Source organism: Cygnus olor, chromosome 2, assembly GCF_009769625.2.
Source record: "Cygnus olor isolate bCygOlo1 chromosome 2, bCygOlo1.pri.v2, whole genome shotgun sequence".
NCBI classification, from domain to species: domain Eukaryota; kingdom Metazoa; phylum Chordata; class Aves; order Anseriformes; family Anatidae; genus Cygnus; species Cygnus olor.
Window position 1 is genome coordinate 80772908 of NC_049170.1, and position 18085 is coordinate 80790992.

Below are 18085 nucleotides of genomic sequence, written 5' to 3' on the forward strand. Positions count from 1 at the left end.
GACACGTGCCCTCTGGTCTCTCTCATTCAGTCCAATCCAGCATTTCCGCACATACAGAACACCTCAGCCGCCTCCTGCAACGCAGCGAGCAGTGTTACAAGTTAAATTCATCCCTGCTTTAAAACCAGAAAATCCTAGGACTTGCTCCAAGGGATGAAGTTGATCCAATGTATCTATCATTTGTTCAACAGCATGGCTAAATTTGCAAGGATGACTCAAATCATTTAGGCTTTGGAAATCACTTAAAGCCAATATAAACAAATTACAACTTTCCCAAGCGCAATGGAAGCGATTAATTCTGCAGTGAACACCTTTCCTGTTCTCTGGAAAACTTAACAGATGCATCTAATTATAACCCACACTGAAACACGTTGTTTTTATGTAGCTACAATTTCAAAACACCCGAGGGGCAGGAAAACACCATCCTGTTAAAGTTACGCGGCTGCTCACGAGTAGGAAAACAACGTTAGCAAAACTTTCAGTTCCCAAGGTGTATTGATGCAGATGGTTCACCACTGGCAAGGTGCCTTTTGCAGCAGCAACATCTTATGCCCTACAACAAATTTTGCAAGTACTCCCACATCTTGTTCCTCAGCACAGGAGACTCTGTGCCAGCTGATGGACAGGAGGGCAGAATAAAGGTCTCAGAAGGCAGTTTATGCTGAGGGGATAGACCTTGGGACTGAGTCTTGCTCAGTGTCGAGGAGGAAGCCCTGGAAATACAACCAGCTCCTGTCTTTGTATTCAAGGTGATAGTATCGACAGAACAGGGAGATAAAAAATAAAATAAAAGGCAAAGCTAGAATTACACAGAATTTTTCAGTCAGAAGTGAGAGTGGAGACAGACAAGACAACAAAGATAGGGACAACATGACTGCGAGGAGAATCAGGGAAGGAGATGTTTTAGTAGCCAAGGTGAGAAGACAGAGTATCTGACAATATAAATTTTCTGGAACAGAAAATAAGGAATACATCCTGAGGCGCTATATAGGTGAAACAGCAGCTTTCAGATTAGAGCAGGGAAACTGAGACAGGAGAAAAGAGAAGTCTAATTTAAAACCCACATCATGTTCTAGTGACATTGCCAGTGATAAGAAAAGCAAGGGTCTGATGCTTGTTTCTCAACCTTCACTGTCTCACAGTGAAAATATTTCCCTGGTTGTACAATTTTATAATTCTCCAAGGTTAACAAAATTCATTTTGCTAAAATAAAAACCCACCAGAAGTGACAAATACTTTATCAGTAGGAAACGGACAATAGAAAAACCTCACAAATATGATGTCACTGTCTGTTCCTCAGAATTTTTTTCTATTAGAGGAATCATAAAAGTAGGTCAGCTACTGATTATTTTTTTTAATCCTCAAAATGGCAAAAGAAATGTGGTTTCAAGTAGTGATGGTTCAAGTTGCTATTAGCCTGTTGCCACAAAAATGTTTATAGAAGTATTTCTGCAGTCAGTTTTGTAAGGTCTTTCTGTGGTATCGTTCTCACCATCACTTCATATCCTACTCTGAGATGATTCAGTTCTTCCACAGGGATGTGGCCTTCGGGGCAAAATAAATTGCATACTTATGAGTCATAAGAACCTTTGCAGAACTGGCCAGACAGAGTATAAATTCAGCCTACCCTTCGTGTGAACTGCAGAAACCTTGGAGACACCCAGAGCAGCAGTCTTCCTCCCTGCACAAAACAAGGTAACTGTCATTATTTCTAGAGATTATGTATTTCATATGCTCTTGGATGATGTTAATTTGTTGACAAATGCATAGAGAAAAGGCAACAGGGATCTGAATGGGAAACAACAAATGCTTGGGAAAATATTTTACTAAGATGGCACAGGTATGGTCTAGGAGGGGCAAGTCTTAGAAATATACAGGAAGAGCAATTTATTCTACATAGTTCTGTAATTTCTAGAGCTTACTGGCTAGCATATGTGTCATAGCAAGGTGAGCTGTGTTTGCTTAAATTGGCTAACTTGTACCTGTGATCTTCAGTTCTCATGTACATGAGGACAGCTCCTGGTTTGCAAACTGCTGAGATCAAGAACAATTTATTCTATGGTCATCCTATACCAACCAGAATAGCTCCTAGTCCATGCCTAGGTCTCTCAGCTACGGCCGCAATGCAGACAGTAAATAGCAGCACATGTGGTCTACTGATTAAGGAAACGTTGTCATGCTGAAGATTGGGAAGTTAGGATCTGAACTAGCACCATAAGACAGAGTTTCAGGAAATTATTGAAAGTCAAAAGGGAATTTAGGATTCTTACCATGCAGAAGTTGGGGTGGTGCAACAGTGTAACCATCCTGATTCAATGAGTTTTCATCTGTTCCTCCTGATTGTCTTTTGCATGGATATTTGTCTCTCCACGTGAACTTCTGGTGAATGAAGGAGTGTTCATACACTATGAATAACAAAGTTGGCAGAAACGAATAGCGTAGCAGTACTGACAAGCCAGCACACTTTCACTCAGTTCCCTGAGGTCATAGGAGAGCTGAAGAAAATACCTGGCACAGTCCAGATTTTGCCTTTGGTCTAATTTGCATACACTACCAGTGAGTCTCAGTCATGCAGAGGATTACTGTGCTGCACTAGCAACCTTATAAAGGACACAAGTTTTGAAAATACTTTTAGAAAGCCTTCAAATCACCAAAAAATAAAAATATAAAGAAAAAAAAGTGAAAAGAAACCTGTAGATACATAGCAGTCACAATTAATGCTTAGCTAATTGCATCTTTTCTCTCTTTCTGTGCAGGTTCAGAATAATGGAAGCTTTAAATAAAGCAAACACAAACTTTGCGCTTGACTTTTTCAAATATCAGTGTCAAGAAGATGGCAACAAGAATATTTTATTTGCCCCTTTGAGTATTTCATCTGTCCTGGCGACCGTGTATTTGGGAGCAAAAGGTAACACTGCAGATCAGATGGCAAAGGTGAGTCTGGGCCCCAAAAGGTCTGAGAGGGTTGATCTCTTGGAATAACATCCTCTATGTCAGAAATTTACTATGATAGATCATAAGAAAACCATAAGCAGAAAACAAACAAAACTCTCCATGTATGCCAGTACCTGTCTTGCCCCTGTTGTCCACTGCAGTGGATAGATCATTTCTCCACGTGTGCAGGTCAAAAGATAGAGCCCACTGTAGCTTCTGCAAACAGAGGCCCCCAACAAATGGGAGCTGGTGAGTTTGCAACTACTAAGGTAAAAGAAGTTGTCCCACCTGCTAAGGCAGCGGTCTAACTACTGAGCTACAGGACAAAAGAGGGGCAGCGTAGTTTCAAAGAAAGGAGAGATCTCCTGTTAGGAAGCAGGGAAAATAAAACAAAAAGGCATGGATCTTCTGAGAAGTGCTCCAAGTTTAGATGTACCCCTTTGCAGCCTGAGTAAGGTGCACATGCCCAGAGCAAGGTACTCAGGGCATGAATCTGCCCACATCGTTTTCCTGCTTTCTGACATGTAGCAGCTCTCCATTTAGACTTCTGCTTTGGTAGTCCCCATCTGGAGATAACTGGCTCTTCCCAGTCATTGTCTTGTCAGCCCAGGGGCTAACTCAAAGCAGGCAAATTCCTCTAGAAATGCCAGGCACATGAAAGTTTTGCCCTGCAACCCTCATCTTAGTGTGCTCAAGCCATTTTGAAAGCATGGGCCTCAAAGCCTAACCAAATTCCATATTCATTCAGGACTGGATGCAAGAGTAAAATCTGAATTTGGCTCTGTTCATCACCAGTCCTATGACATCACTGAAAGATTTTACTGAAACAGCAAATTTTCTGTTGTTGCATTTATTATTGTGATTTCCACTATAGGTACTTCACTTTAATGAAGTTGAAGGAGCCAGAAATGTCACCACAACCATAAGAATGCAAGTCTTTTCCAGAACAGAAGAGCATCTGTCAAATCGACGTGCCTGTTTCCAGAAGGTATCTCACCAAATCTAGCTATCATGCTATGGGCATTGTAACATTTTCTCTTGCTTTTGTTTTCTTTCCATGTTTGCATTTGCATGTGTTTGCCTTCCTCAAATGCAGAGTACACAATTAATTGGTACAGCATCCTATGGTACCTTCACCTAATGCAATACTTACGACATACTTCCCATTTTTAGGTAGAATTGCAAAATCTAACCTCAAATTTGCAAAATTTAAAATCTAATGTGACTGTTCCCTGTCAATGGATCTCTTGATCTTTTTGAAAAAGCATGGTCCCTGTCTGAGAGAACAAATCACAGTAACAAAGCTACTCTCCCACACATTTGATTGCAGCATCAACACAACAACAACAACAAAGAATTAATTTTTACAGGCTACCTATGCTTGATACATTTCAGAAATTAGTCTCTATTTCATTCAATAAGTTAGCATAATAAATTGGCATATTGGAATTTCCCAAGGTAGACCAATAGTTGCTTGCAATAAATCTTAGAGAAATGGAAACTGGCATATTCCTGAGACATTTCTTTGACAGAATAGCAGGCATCTTTTATGAAATTAGCTATAATTTAAGAAAATGGAAAAATCTGGAAATCAAACATAATTCCTCTGAGTCAGTAAAAGCAGTTTTTCCTCACTGACAATTCAGCCACGGTGGCCTAAAGTTCTCCCTGCTATTTCCAGTCATCCTTATTCTTCATGGAGTGAGCCATTTCCCCGAAGTCTGCCCACAAAACCCTAGCAGCAGTGAGTTTTGATGAATGGGAACTTGAATCTGCATCCCACACTCAAATCCCACAGTGGGAAGACTTATTCTGGGGCCTACGTCAACAACCCATTTATTCTACATGAACAGGAGAGGGAGGGATTGTTCCTCATGATTAATGCTCATCCAAACTATAAAAATTAGGGAGCACTGGGGGCAGGGCAAAGGGATTGTTCTAACAGCTTAGAAATTTAAATGTCTGTTCATGCCTCTTACTCTGATGTAATGACAAGATGAATACAGTACAGACCCAGAGGTTTAGTTTACTAATTCACAGCTTGATTTCCTTGAGGTGGTTTGAGAGTTTGGGTCCACAATCATTTAATCCTGTTACTTCAATATAAACAATTTACCACGATTGCTACAATAATGAATTTACAAAATATTAACATTTAGAGCAAGGTTAAGAAAAGTAGGGCAAACTTGCCATGCAACTCGACTTTCATAAATCTTATTAGGAGTCACACAGCCAAATCTGCATGCATAGTTTAGCAATTACATTCTGTCTCTCACTGTCTGGATATACTTAGTTTTGCAACCTCCATTTAGAAACCCTTAAATGTTTTACATAGTTCAGGCTCTTACCACTTGTATTCCAGGGCTCTTACAGAGCCTATAGTGTACCTGAAACTTTTAGTAATTTCAAATGATTCTTTTGATAGCTGTTCAATTTAGTACATCTTTTGCATTGCAGTACAGGCAATACTTTACAATGAGCTGCATGAGGAGAGAAATTAGAAATCTGAACAGCTCTACAGAACAAATGAATAACATTTTTTTTTCCTTCTCTTGAAGACAGAAATTGGCAAATCAGGCAATATCCACACTGGGTTTAAAGCACTCAACTTGGAAATCAACAAACCCACTAAAAATTACCTGCTTAGAAGTGTCAACCAGTTATATGGAGAAAAATCACTGCCTTTCAGTAAGGTATGTAGACCATTTATTCATAATATGAAGCGCTAATCAACCTTTATGATCTATCTATAACAACAAACCATAAATGACATAATTTAAAATATTTTCATTACATCTGCAAATTGTGTTATTATCGGTAACATACATACTTCCTGTGAGGCTTTTCCTGAGACTTCAGACACTATAATTTTACTTTTATGGGACGTGTATCTAATTTCAATATGATTCACAGATGTGGTTAGGTGAAAACATTTAAATTGCATATTTCCACTAAAAAGAATAATTCATTCTTTTGACAAAATACTGTGCTTGTAGCCTATGTCATTTTTACGGTGTTTTCACTTGGCTAGTTACTTATTGGCATTCACATAGACATCTGTCTTATGTTTGTTGCCTGCCACTCTTGCAATGCAGGAATACTTACAGTTAGCCAAGAAATACTACAATGCAGAGCCACAGGCAGTTGACTTTGTGGGAGCAGCAAATGAAATCAGAAGAGAGATCAATTCCAGGGTCGAAGAGCAGACTGAAGGTAAGCTCCAGCCTCTCCTATCCCAGTCCTAAAGGAGGTAATTTCACTATTGAACAATGTCTCTGTACGCAAGGGGCCCAAGGCAGGTAAACAACTAATCTCAGAAAGGTAAATCAGATCACTACTTTTCCTAAAGTAGTCATCTGCTGGCAAGCCCTTACTAAAATTCTTCCTCTATCTGAAAGGGAGAGGAACGTGGCTTACTCTTCTTTGTAAATCATGGTTACCATGTATTTATGAATAATCTCAAGCTAAAAGCATGCCATATCAGCAATTATAACTTCCCTGTCTTACATCTGCAGAAACTGTTCCAACATTTACTCTGAAACAGTAAAGCTGCACAAATGTGTGAATGTCCTTTGGTTTTCTCTAGGTAAAATTCAAAGTCTGCTGCCTCCTGGATCCATAGATTCACTCACCAGGCTAGTCCTGGTAAATGCACTTTACTTCAAAGGAACTTGGGCAACAAAGTTTGAAGCTGAAGCTACCAGGCAAAGGCCTTTCAGAATAAACACGGTATGGGAATATAATGCCTTATATACTAGACGGCATGTAGAAAAAACAATTAAAAAGATGGAGGAAAGAATTTCCTGTCATTTTTTAAATCCACAGAGCATTAAAATTAATTCATTTAAATTACATAGTATATTTTCCTTACTACATCTTCAGTACAAAGACTGCACACACATACTAGCACCAGAAGCACAAGTATAATTGTCAGAAGCTGACTTGAAACAAACTTCCATTCTCCTCTTAAGGCAGGAAAAACAAGGCGAACAAAACTGTACAAACTAGTTCTATACATTTTCAACTATACAATAAATCAGAGTGGAACACAGCTTCCTATAAATATGCGTCATCCTAGACAGCTCTGGTAGCCTGCTTAGCTATGAACCCCAGAAGACCAGAAGCTGTCTGTATATCCTGTGTCCCACCTCTAAGAGCCACAAGGATGTACCTCCACTGTGCTATTTCAACTTAGTGCTTTACTGTTCAGAGTACAAATTTCAAGTATTTCATTTGATTTGTTGCAGCATACAACTAAACCAGTACCAATGATGTTCCTTAGTGATAAATTTAATTGGACCTACATAGAATCAGTCCAGACTGATGTTGTTGAGCTTCCATATGTCAATAACGACCTCAGCATGTTTATCCTCCTACCGCGTGACATCACCGGCCTACAAAAGGTAAGGGGCAACAGAGAACTCAAATCATGTGAGAAACAAGAATGCCATTATTTACTTATTTTATGCACGTCCGAGGTAAAAGATTGGGCTGCAATCTTATTTCTAAGAAGGAGGGCACTGACCAGACTCAAGGAAAAGCAAACCCCAAACTTGGCCCAACACTGTGAAATTGAACCTCTTGGAGATCTTTTTAGCTCTTGGCAGGGGGCATTTCTGTGATTCCTAATGTTGCTCATTACCTCTGGAAAGAGGCAGCCCAAACCCAGCAAGACTGGCACTAATTCCACCTGAAGAACAATGAGGACAGAAATCCAGCCCTGCTGAGATTCACTGTCTGTTCCAATTCAGATAGATGTGATTTCATTCAAAAAGAAAAGCACAAACTGAACAGCCTCCACTACGTTTCAGGATGTCCAGAGCTAATATATATATACACACTGCCACCTTCTGTAAAGACACTGATCCTGCCTCCAGAGAGTAAACTCTTATTAAATCTTCATTTATGTTAGTGAGTGTTCATAGAGGAGAAAAAAAACGTTTTCAGTAAATTCTAAACTGTACAAAAGACAGAAATGTGAGCTGCAAATCAACCAGGCTATTGTTACTTAACACTGTTGTTGTTTTACAAATATTTAACCCTGCTATGTCACCTGATGATTACTGAGAACTGTTCAAATATTGCATTGACCTACTGTAAAGCAATATACTCTCTTCTAGTATAAAAGATCTTACAGTTGGTATTTCACTGCTTTTTTTTGTATTCTTGTAACAGCTTGAAAAGCTCTCAGTTTAAGAAAAAAGAAGAAATCATCTTTAGGGCCCAGGTTTTTGAACGCTGTCTAATTTTCTGATTCTCTTCTTAACTAACTGCAGCTAATAAGAGAATTGACTTTTGAAAACTTGTCTGCATGGACCAGCCCAGAATTCATGGAGAAAATTAAAGTGGAGCTGTATCTGCCCAGGTTCACAGTAGAAGAGAAATATAACCTCAAATCTGCTTTGAGCAAGATGGGGATACAAGATGCCTTCACTGAAGGTCAAGCTGATTTCACAGGAATGTCAGAGAATGACGATCTGGTTTTGTCACAAGTTTTTCACAAGTGTCATATGGAAGTCAATGAAGAAGGTACAGAGGCAGCAGCTGCCAGTTCAGCAGCTCTGACATCACGAAGCCTTGGTGCTGCTATTATTTTTGTAGCAGATCACCCTTTCCTTTTCTTTATCAGACACAACAGCACCAAGTGCATCCTCTTCTTGGGAAGGTTCTGCTCCCCATAAAAAAATTGACTGTTACTAAACACGCCCTTGCAACAACAATAATTAACACAATACACATCATGAAGAACTTCTCAATAGTCTGTGCACTTTACCATTTTCCTGTACTGTTGACAATCTCTGTTAGAAGAGAGCACATATTAAAAATAACTTGAATTCAAGTCTCTGGCTCACTTTCCTGGACAAAGAACCCCAAAACTGTAGAACAGCACTCTAAGCACCAAACTGTGGCAGAACAACATTGATTCCAAACCAGAACTGTCACTGTGCACAACAGACTAGGTTGATCTAAAAGAGTACTTCCCAACACACTTGCTTTGCACATAAGAAGAAAAGAAATGGGAAAAACTCCTTCCTGCAGAAAGCTGCTACATCTCTGCTAAGCTGGCTGTTCCAGGAGGGCCACCTCAACCAGAGCCTGCTCAGTCTTATAACAACTTCACAGCCTGGCACTGCTGGTAATGAAATAAACCTGCAAATTCCTCTGTGTTCCTGATACTGGTGATTTGTTCTTGCATGCAAAGGGGCTAACACATGTACTTTCTAATTTTTGCCCTACATCAATTGGCAAATACTGAAACAACAACACAGAACTGGAGGAAAATAAAACATGTGCCTTGAAACCCTCTCCTTTGTCATAACCTTTCCTTCATTCAGCGGTTGCCAACCCAACACTGCTTTACTTTACTTTCCCTTTGGCACTTATTTCACTGTTTGCAAGCAAGATCAAACTGGAGAATCAAATCTGTAATGCTAACTCTCTAAGCATCTTCTGGAAGATTACTCGCAAATCCCCCTCTACATGTTCACTACATGTATGTTGTCATAGCTCTTTCTCCTAAAAAGGAGAGCATCCTAACCAGTCTTGCACATTTGTAGAGGATGCTCTTAGCTCTCTGAATTTAGAGCAGAGAGGAAAGGACTGGGCCTCTTTACAGCACTTGCACATACCAACAGCATCTCACTAGAAACATCCCTTCCTAGGAAGGCAGGACCCCATTTTCCTGGCAGAGATGAGGCTGCTGGCTGTCAGCGAGTCATTTCTGTTTTCTTCCATGTGACCAACTGCTGCCAGGCTCCCCTCTGGCTCTGCTTCACAAATGGGAAGGAGCACAGGGACAGTGTTGTAAAGCAAGTGCTTTATTCCATCCCCATCCAGCCTCACAAGTGTTGCCTTCTGTCTCAGCTGTGAGACATGTCACAGGATCTCTGTATGTCATTTCTGACATGTTGTGCTTCACCTAATGGAATGGCTTCATGTCTCCATGGACAAGCCTCTCAAGCACTTTCTGGTGTTCCTCGGGAACATATAAAAACCATGTTTGGGAGGCCAAGGAGAAACAAAACATTGACAACATGCATCCAAACTCAGGCACAGGCCTTTAAAGTCATTAGAAATATCAGTCACCTTTTCTATTTTAGGCATGGTTGTAAAGATGACAGAGTTAGTGTCCTCTTGGCGGTGCTGGATCCTTACCAAGGGCAAATGGCAACAAAACTTGGAGGGTGAGTTGCATGCTGAGGAACAACATTTTCCCCTGGTGAGCAGCACAGCACCAGAGCAGGTTGCCCAGGAAAGCTGGGGAAATTCCACCCTTGGAAGGACTGTGGGTGACCTTATCTACTGATGGGTCTGCTCCAAGTGGGAGTTGGCCTCTGGAAATCCTTGTCAACCAACCTGTGTGATTCTCTCTCTTGTTCCTCTGCTGTCAACACCCCTTTTGCCTTCTCATCCTCTCTGGCATTCTTGCATCTTGACTAGCAGAGGGAGCTAGCTTGCTTGCTGTCAGCATACTTCTTTGGAACTTGGAGTCTCCCCAGCACGGCCTTTCCCACCACCTAACCATTCAGTGAGCCTTTATCTTATCCTGATTTCTTGATGACTCTGCTCATCATACTAAAACCACCACTTTTTTAATTTCTGGCATTTCTTCATTGCCTTGCACAACAGTGATTTCTTCTACTTTTCAGAAGACTTGACCCATTCTGTTCCTGTAATCAGGCTTGCAGCAAAATGCTTAGCACATAGTACAGTTTCCTTCCCTTCCTCCATTCCTCTTCCCCTGTCCCCTAGACTCTTACAGATGTTGCCACCACCTTCCTCTTCTCCCACCACCCAACAGCAGCCCTGCTCTTTTTTGGGACAGTAGAGCGATGACCACTATGCCATGTTTGCCCCTCTTGTATTCTTTCACTCCATCTTTGCTCGAGACCTGCCACTGGGGTTGTTTCAGTCCTTGTTCTTCAAGCACATGCAAGTACTGTGCACTAGCTCCGTGTTTTGCAGTGTTTCTCATAGGTGTTTCCCAGCCATGAATGCAACACGATTTCTTCGCCAACACAAGAAGCAGGGGTGTCCAGCCTTACCTCTTTCATGGCTTTGCCTCTGCCTGTGCTCCTAATGATCTTGACTCTGAAGCTGGACTCTCAGAGTCTAATTCAGTCACTGATCTCTTGCCACTTAATGCTGATGTACCTTATACAAAACCCAAGAGTAACAGCTGGGCAAGGCTGGAGAGGTGAATCAGGCCTACCATAACTTCTTACATTCAGAAACTAAAACCATGTATTCTGGTTCCATAACCTTTTTACTAGATTCATTTATTTTAAACAATAGACCAGTTGTCTACAAAACATCAGAAGACCACTGGAGTAGGTGAACTGTTTGCTATCCTGTCAGTAGACTACTGTGGTGGAACAGCAAAACTGAGATTATAATCCACATTGTCCCTTTGAAATGCCTAAAACTAAAAAGTGATAAGGTCAACAAGGAGGACAAAGCTGCACGAGATCTTTTGGGGATTCAGTCGAGAGCAGCTTTGGGTAGGCGGGAACAGCCTGGATGTAGGGGAGACGGAAAGGGAGGTGCAAGCTATACCATGTTTCTAAATTTATTCATTGCTTAACACACAGGCACAGAACCTGGCTGAGGACAAGGCTTAAGTCTTCTCTCTCACGGGATCACAGGTAAATATTTAAACCAATTTAAGTAACTTTTCCAATGCTTTTAAAAGGTGGTCTGTACCTTGTATGACTGTATAAGTAAATCGTAACATACCAGTGTTATACTGCAATCGTTACTCTTGACTTATGCTTTTCTAGATGTCAAGCCTTAGAGAAAATTAACTTGTCAGGCTAAGGAAAACGGTTAGTTGGGGACAGAATTAATCATGAGAAGGAAAATTCTCTCAGGGCAGTAACTGTCTTATTAATTAAAATCTTTAGTTTGATAAAGGAGTCAGGTGAAGTAAAGGCCATTTTCATTCTGCAATGGCACAGCACTGTGCATTATCAGGCCAGGGACTCAGAGAAGTGTACATTAGAGATAAGCAGAGAGATTTCTATCCTGATGCTTATTTGGCCAAGTTCTCAAAGGAAATCACTCTGTGGTACAGATTTGGTATAGACTTCACAATGACTGCCAGAAGAACTGTAGTGGTTTGGTAACCAACCACTCAATAATTACCTGTAGACTTCAGAGATTACCCCACAATTTCTGCAGTGCCATTCCGTAGGTATCAATCTTTCTTTACATAATAATGACAATAATAACAACAACATTTTCTGGTCTGATTGGAAAATATGAAGCAGGTACTACTGGACAAATATCTTAAAGCCTGGAATACTTGTAGCTTCAAGGAATCTGCCAGTTTCTGAGGAAAATAAAATTGTCAGAACATACAGAAGAGGTGGCAGTTAGACTTCGTGAATAAAATACTGCAATCTAAAAGCAAATAACAACTTAGCCATACATGGTACTAGTTGAAATGGGTAGCTAGACAGGGAAAGACCATAAGCCTAAGAATTATGCATAAATACATTCTCAGTATCAGCTCTTAATTCTATATAGATCAAAAATGAGGTAGCAGGAAGCTTAGATGTGTTATGAACCCATGTAATAAAACCACAGAGATATTTAGATTCCCCTGAGAACATTACTTTGATAAATAATTTAAGAATGAAATGGAACAAAAATATGCAGTTTAAAAATCTGTACCCTTTTGAAAACCAAAGGCAGAAAGAAACACAAAGAAAATGCAGCTCTGTAAAAGAGGACATATCTATAATTATAGAGAAATATTAGCTGAATAACAAAAACCTAACAAATTTCTGCTCCTAACAGGTGGCAAACAGTATCTGCATGGAAGATGAAACATTACTAGGCTATTAGTTTTAGTAGGTGCCCATGCATTGTGTTGCACATGTAACATTTCTCACTAACATGCATTGCATACATCATTTTAAACATTCAAACAGTAAAATTCTGTCTGTTGCCTCTTTACAGATTGTAGCAATGGAACAGGTCTCAGAAGCAGTTGGCAAGTTTACAATTGATCTTTTCAACAAGCTGAATGAGACCAATAAGGACAAAAACATTTTCTTTTCCCCCTGGAGTATATCATCTGCTCTGGCCCTGACATTCCTGGGTGCAAAAGGCAATACAGCAAGAGAGATAGCAGAGGTAGGTTGCTCTATGAAGCTGTGGTGCTCAGCATTGCCCAGCACTCCTGTTCAGACTCAGGGAAATGCCCAGCATTCCTTGTTTGGGGAAAACCATCTGGCTTTACACAAATGCATTGCTATTGCTGAGTGCAACTGCTGTGGAAGGGAGTTCAGCTTTGTGGCATGCCTGCATGAACACTGATGTTCTGGGAGGGGATCAGTGCTGTCCTTTGTTACTCTGTGGGATTTACACATACTACAACTTCAGCATCCCTTTGATTAGTCACACAAGCAGAATGAATTATCGTAAGGAGTAAAACAAGACAACCATTTTATCTCCATTAGGCTTTAGGTCATGCAAGTCCCTTCATGCCCGTTTCTTACCTTTGGAAACTGTTTGCAGGTTCTTCATTTCACTAAAGCTGCGGGAGCTGATGGGTCATCTTCTGTGGCCAGACCTTCTCGGGGGAGACCAAAAAGAAGAAGAATGGTATCTATTAGAGATAATAGATAAGATAAAGAATCTCCAGAATCAAAACGTCCAGATACAGCTTTAACAGTCCAGTATTTCTCACCTGTATCTCTCATTATATTTAAAGTACAAAACCCAACATGCTTCACAACACGTTCAAGCTCAGTTCTCTTCACTCAGACTCAAAAGAAGGACAAGTCACTGGGCTATTTTGGAAGGTTTGCTGTATGGTAAATCAGTCATTAACAGAGCCCTGCAAACTGCAGTGGTGGTAAATTTGGAGAGAGAAAATATAAGAGGGAGGAACACAAATCCCTCCCCACATGCAGCACTTAGCATGCTTTGAAAACTTCATTAAAAATGTAATAGTTAAATGTATGGTTTCTCTTTCCAAGGATCCTGAGCATGAGCAAGCTGAAAATATCCACTCTGGCTTCAAAGAGCTCCTGGCTGCCATGAATAAACCCAGAAACACCTACTCACTGAGAAGTGCCAACCGTGTCTATGTGGAAAAAACCTACCCATTGCTGCCTGTAAGTTGAACAGTTTTATCTCAGAGAGGATTAAGAAAAGCTGAAAAAAAAAAAAGTTTTTCATTGTATTTACTTGTCATTAATAGAACAGGTTTGAAGCTGTCCCCCAGTTCTTCAAATAAAGAGCCCTGACTTCCAGTGATAAGCTTCACTGGAAAATACCAGTTGGCATTCTCCCAGTATATAAGGATCCTTTGACAGTAATGCAGGATTTCTTTTCATGCAGTATGGCTCTATTATTAGGAAATTTATTATTAGGATTTTCAGTACATGCAATTGTAAATGGGACATTAAAATAAGCACATCCATGGGACATGCAGTCTTTCTCCCTTTTCCAAATTAAACTGGGAAGAAGAGCAGGGAATTTTCTGTCCTTATTTCTTAACTGTTAACTCACAGCCCAATAGAGGGCAAAAAGCTAGATCCCACAGCCCTCTATGCACAAGAAGTTAACATGAAGTCCAAGAGCTAACAACTTCCTTTTGGGGCTGAAAAAATACAGTACATTATAGAGCTTCTTTCTTTTTTGTTTTTATTGCCATTTTCCAGACATACATACAGCTCAGCAAGAAGTACTACAAGGCAGAGCCACAAAAGGTTAACTTTAAAACAGCATCAGAACAATCCAGGAAGGAAATCAACACCTGGGTGGAAAAGGAAACTGAGGGTAAGTTGAGCTCGACCCCAACATCTTTCCTCCGCTAATAAGTCAGCCTGACACTCCCTTTGGGCAGGTGCCCTTGAACGGGCAGCAAGCAGAGATGCAGTGGGAGGGCAGAGCTAGAGCAGCACTGGGACAGCCCGAAATACCCGATGCAGACCTCAGTGAGGTCTTTGAGGAACTTCCTCCAAGGCAGGTGGGGATGGATGCCTGCCTGGAGGAACTTTCCTGCACTGCCCAGAGGTGCGAGCCTCCTCGTGCCTGGTTTAACCCGCTGGCAGAGGCAGCACACGGCTTTCTGCTCCCAGCTGCTTACCGTGAAGCTGTGGCATTTTTTGCTGGTAGGAGCTGATCCCTGTCAGCTAGCTGGAAGAAGTAGGCAGTGAGCAGCTTTGGAAACAGCAAACAGACTCATTGATTTGTGCCAGTGAAGCGATTTAGGGGGTAGGGAACTGAGGCACGGACTTTTTCACTAAGGAGCTGAACTGAAGGAAAAATAAACAAACAAAATGCCCTCGCCGTGCTACACTGGGATAAAACCTGACTTTTCTGATTTCATAAGGTAAAATCAAGAATTTGCTGAGTTCACAAGATGTGACAAGCTACACCAAGCTGATCCTGGTAAATGCCATCTACTTCAAGGCAGAATGGGAAGAGAAATTTAACGCGCAAACAACGAATACGCAACCCTTCCGACTGAGCAAGGTGAGTTCCTCTTTGCCTTCCTTGCAGTGAACAGCCTGGTGACAGCATCTCCTGCTGCAGTATTTCCATTCATTGGTCCTTACGTATCCCTGCAGTAAACAGACTCTCTGAAAAGCTGGTTACAGCAAAATGTGTCAGTGGTCAGCTCACCAACATTTATGCAACATTAAGACACTGCTCAGGCAAAGGATAAGTAGATCCAGATAGATTATGCAGTTTCCAAAAACTAACTAGAGTCACGTAAGGCCTTTTTGCAAAACAGGGTGAAAATTCCCCTCATCATGAACCCCTTGGCACAGCAATGAGCATTATCTTCTGTTAAGGGTTGTGATATGAAGAATGATCAGCCAGTCCCTTATTGCCAGAGAGAGGCGAGCACAGAAAAACTGCACAATACTTGCTCTCTTAAACCGTAGCTGTTTCTCTGCTGTAGTGTTGGACGGCTGTATGCCATGCCTGCTCTATCCCCCTAATCCTTGAAGACATTTCTCTCTTCCTCCTTCTGTGGGCTGCTGTGCATGTTCTGGGGTGAAGAGAAAAATCAGTCAACTCAGCCCCCCAAAAAATGCTCTGGGGCAAACACCAAGATCAACAATATTGCCCAGTCAAGAAGAGCTGTGGAAAAATTATGACAAGTTGCTGTTATAAAAGTTGCTTACAGATGTTTTCTCTCTCTCCACTGTGCTGAGTCATCTTCATTCTTCTTTTCAAGGAATAATTTGTAACTGATAAATAAATATTTTACAGAACAAGTCTAAGCCTGTGAAGATGATGCATATGAAACACGTATTTCCAGTTCTTATCATGGAAACAATGAACTTCAAAATGATTGAGCTACCGTATGTGAAACATGAACTCAGTATGTTCATCCTACTTCCCGATGACATCAAAGATGGTACTACAGGTCTTGAACAGGTAAAAAAAAAAAAAAAAAAATGCTACATCCATTTTGTATCACCACCCAGACGTTAAAACAAAAAGGACAGACTGGTGACCAAATCTCCTCCTCTGAGGACATGCAGTTTGGTCTCCCCCGACAGCTGAATTAATTTCCTTTAATACCTATCTCATTCTGCTCATGACATCTGTATGGAACTGGACCAAGCCACTTGGCACACAGCTAGGAATCTCCCAGCAATTTCCTTCATGTGATGACTGAATTAAAAGAGAGGACAGAACTACCTCAGGGGATGTCAGCTGCAGGTATTGGGTGCCCTGTCTTTCTTCTGCAATGAATTTGGCAGAGGTGACACTTAAAAACTTGCAACGCTGTGTCTCTTGTTTGCTTCACACCCTGTCTCTGATCATCAGTGAAACCAATTTATATTTTGTGCTTTCACCTAAATGTTAACTTTGCCACTTAAAAACTGTTTAACTCACTCAATTGGTGAAAAAATTATTTTATAATCAGTTGTTTTTCTCTTGCAATTATCAAATTTCTCCTCTTTCTTGAACAACAGCTAGAAAGAGAACTGACATATGAGAAGCTGTCTGAATGGGCTGATTCAAAGAAGATGACAAAAACTCTTGTGGATCTGCACCTGCCTAAGTTCAAACTGGAGGAAAAATACAACCTCAGTGATAATCTGATCAGTATGGGAATCCGCATTGCCTTCACCAACAACGCTGATTTCAGCGGAATGGGTGATAAGAAGGATTTGGCTATCTCCAGAGTTATTCACCAGTCTTTTGTTGCAGTTGATGAGGAAGGCACTGAGGCAGCTGCTGCTACTGCTGTAGTTATCATACACACAACTGCAATTATCAACCATGCTCTGACATTCAGGGCTGATCACCCTTTCCACTTCTTCATCAGACACAACAAATCCAAGAGCATCCTCTTTTTTGGCAGATTCTGCTCCCCGTAGAATGAGTTATTCCTTGCTCCCAGACATCATCTAAAGTTCACTTATCAAAAGAAACATGTGAACTGCAGCATTCAAAGCTCAGCCTTAAGCCATATAGCCATAGGTACTGAAAGTATATATCCTTTTTCTTTCCACACACCCCCAAGTAAGGCAGCACCCAGAGACCACCCTGTGCCTCAAAGATTGTCATTCTGCAGTTGCTTTCCATTGTGCTAATGAGAGAGCTTTTCACAGAAAGCAGAACGCTGAATTTTGCTCCCTTGCATCAAACCTGCTTTTCTGGCTTTGTTGTTCAAGAGTAAGGAGGAGTCATAAAGGCTTTTTGCACGCAGCCCATCATCTAGCCCCATGCCTGGTGCTGACTTCAAGGGAAATGCAGCCTATACTTTTAGACCTCTCAGAGAGGAAAAAATTCCATAAGGAAGAGAAAAAAAAATAATGTAGAAATCTATATACTCTATTTCCTTACTGGGAAACCTGCATTTGCATTACAATATAGTTTCCTTATCTTCACTATTTTAAAGATCGTTGGAAGTTAATTAAATACTTAATACAGACCCAAATTCATCTCAAAATACCCCTTATCTCCCCATCTCACTGCATACACACAGGTACATCACACGCATTGTCTATATTGCCCTTGCAGCTTCATGAAAAAAGGGGGCAGTGAGGGAAAACGGTCCAGCCTTTAACATTTAATTGCCCACTGCTGTTCATTTTGCAGTACGTCCTAATTTCCCTAAACTTTCAAGGATAAGGTTGCTAAGAGTTCCAACCAGCATAAAGGCTAA

General features: G+C 40.9%; 2 protein-coding genes across 2 annotated transcripts; both read left to right on the top strand.

Annotated features, from left to right (window-relative positions):
• The first annotated feature begins 1321 nt into the window (after positions 1-1321).
• Positions 1322-9238, top strand: LOC121065267 (serpin B10-like). The gene is made up of 8 exons (XM_040547983.1): positions 1322-1695; positions 2757-2934; positions 3809-3922; positions 5493-5627; positions 6030-6147; positions 6521-6663; positions 7182-7337; positions 8211-9238. Exons 2-8 carry the CDS (start codon positions 2767-2769, stop codon positions 8613-8615), a joined length of 1239 nt encoding a protein of 412 aa, XP_040403917.1. The 5' UTR covers positions 1322-1695; positions 2757-2766; the 3' UTR covers positions 8616-9238.
• Positions 9239-9786: 548 nt separating this feature from the next.
• Positions 9787-17720, top strand: LOC121065268 (heterochromatin-associated protein MENT-like). The gene is made up of 9 exons (XM_040547984.1): positions 9787-10118; positions 11526-11579; positions 12898-13074; positions 13459-13545; positions 13923-14060; positions 14610-14727; positions 15284-15426; positions 16174-16341; positions 16887-17720. The coding sequence occupies exons 3-9, from the start codon at positions 12907-12909 to the stop codon at positions 17292-17294; spliced, it is 1230 nt and encodes a 409-aa protein (XP_040403918.1). The 5' UTR covers positions 9787-10118; positions 11526-11579; positions 12898-12906; the 3' UTR covers positions 17295-17720.
• The last annotated feature ends 365 nt before the right edge of the window (positions 17721-18085 follow it).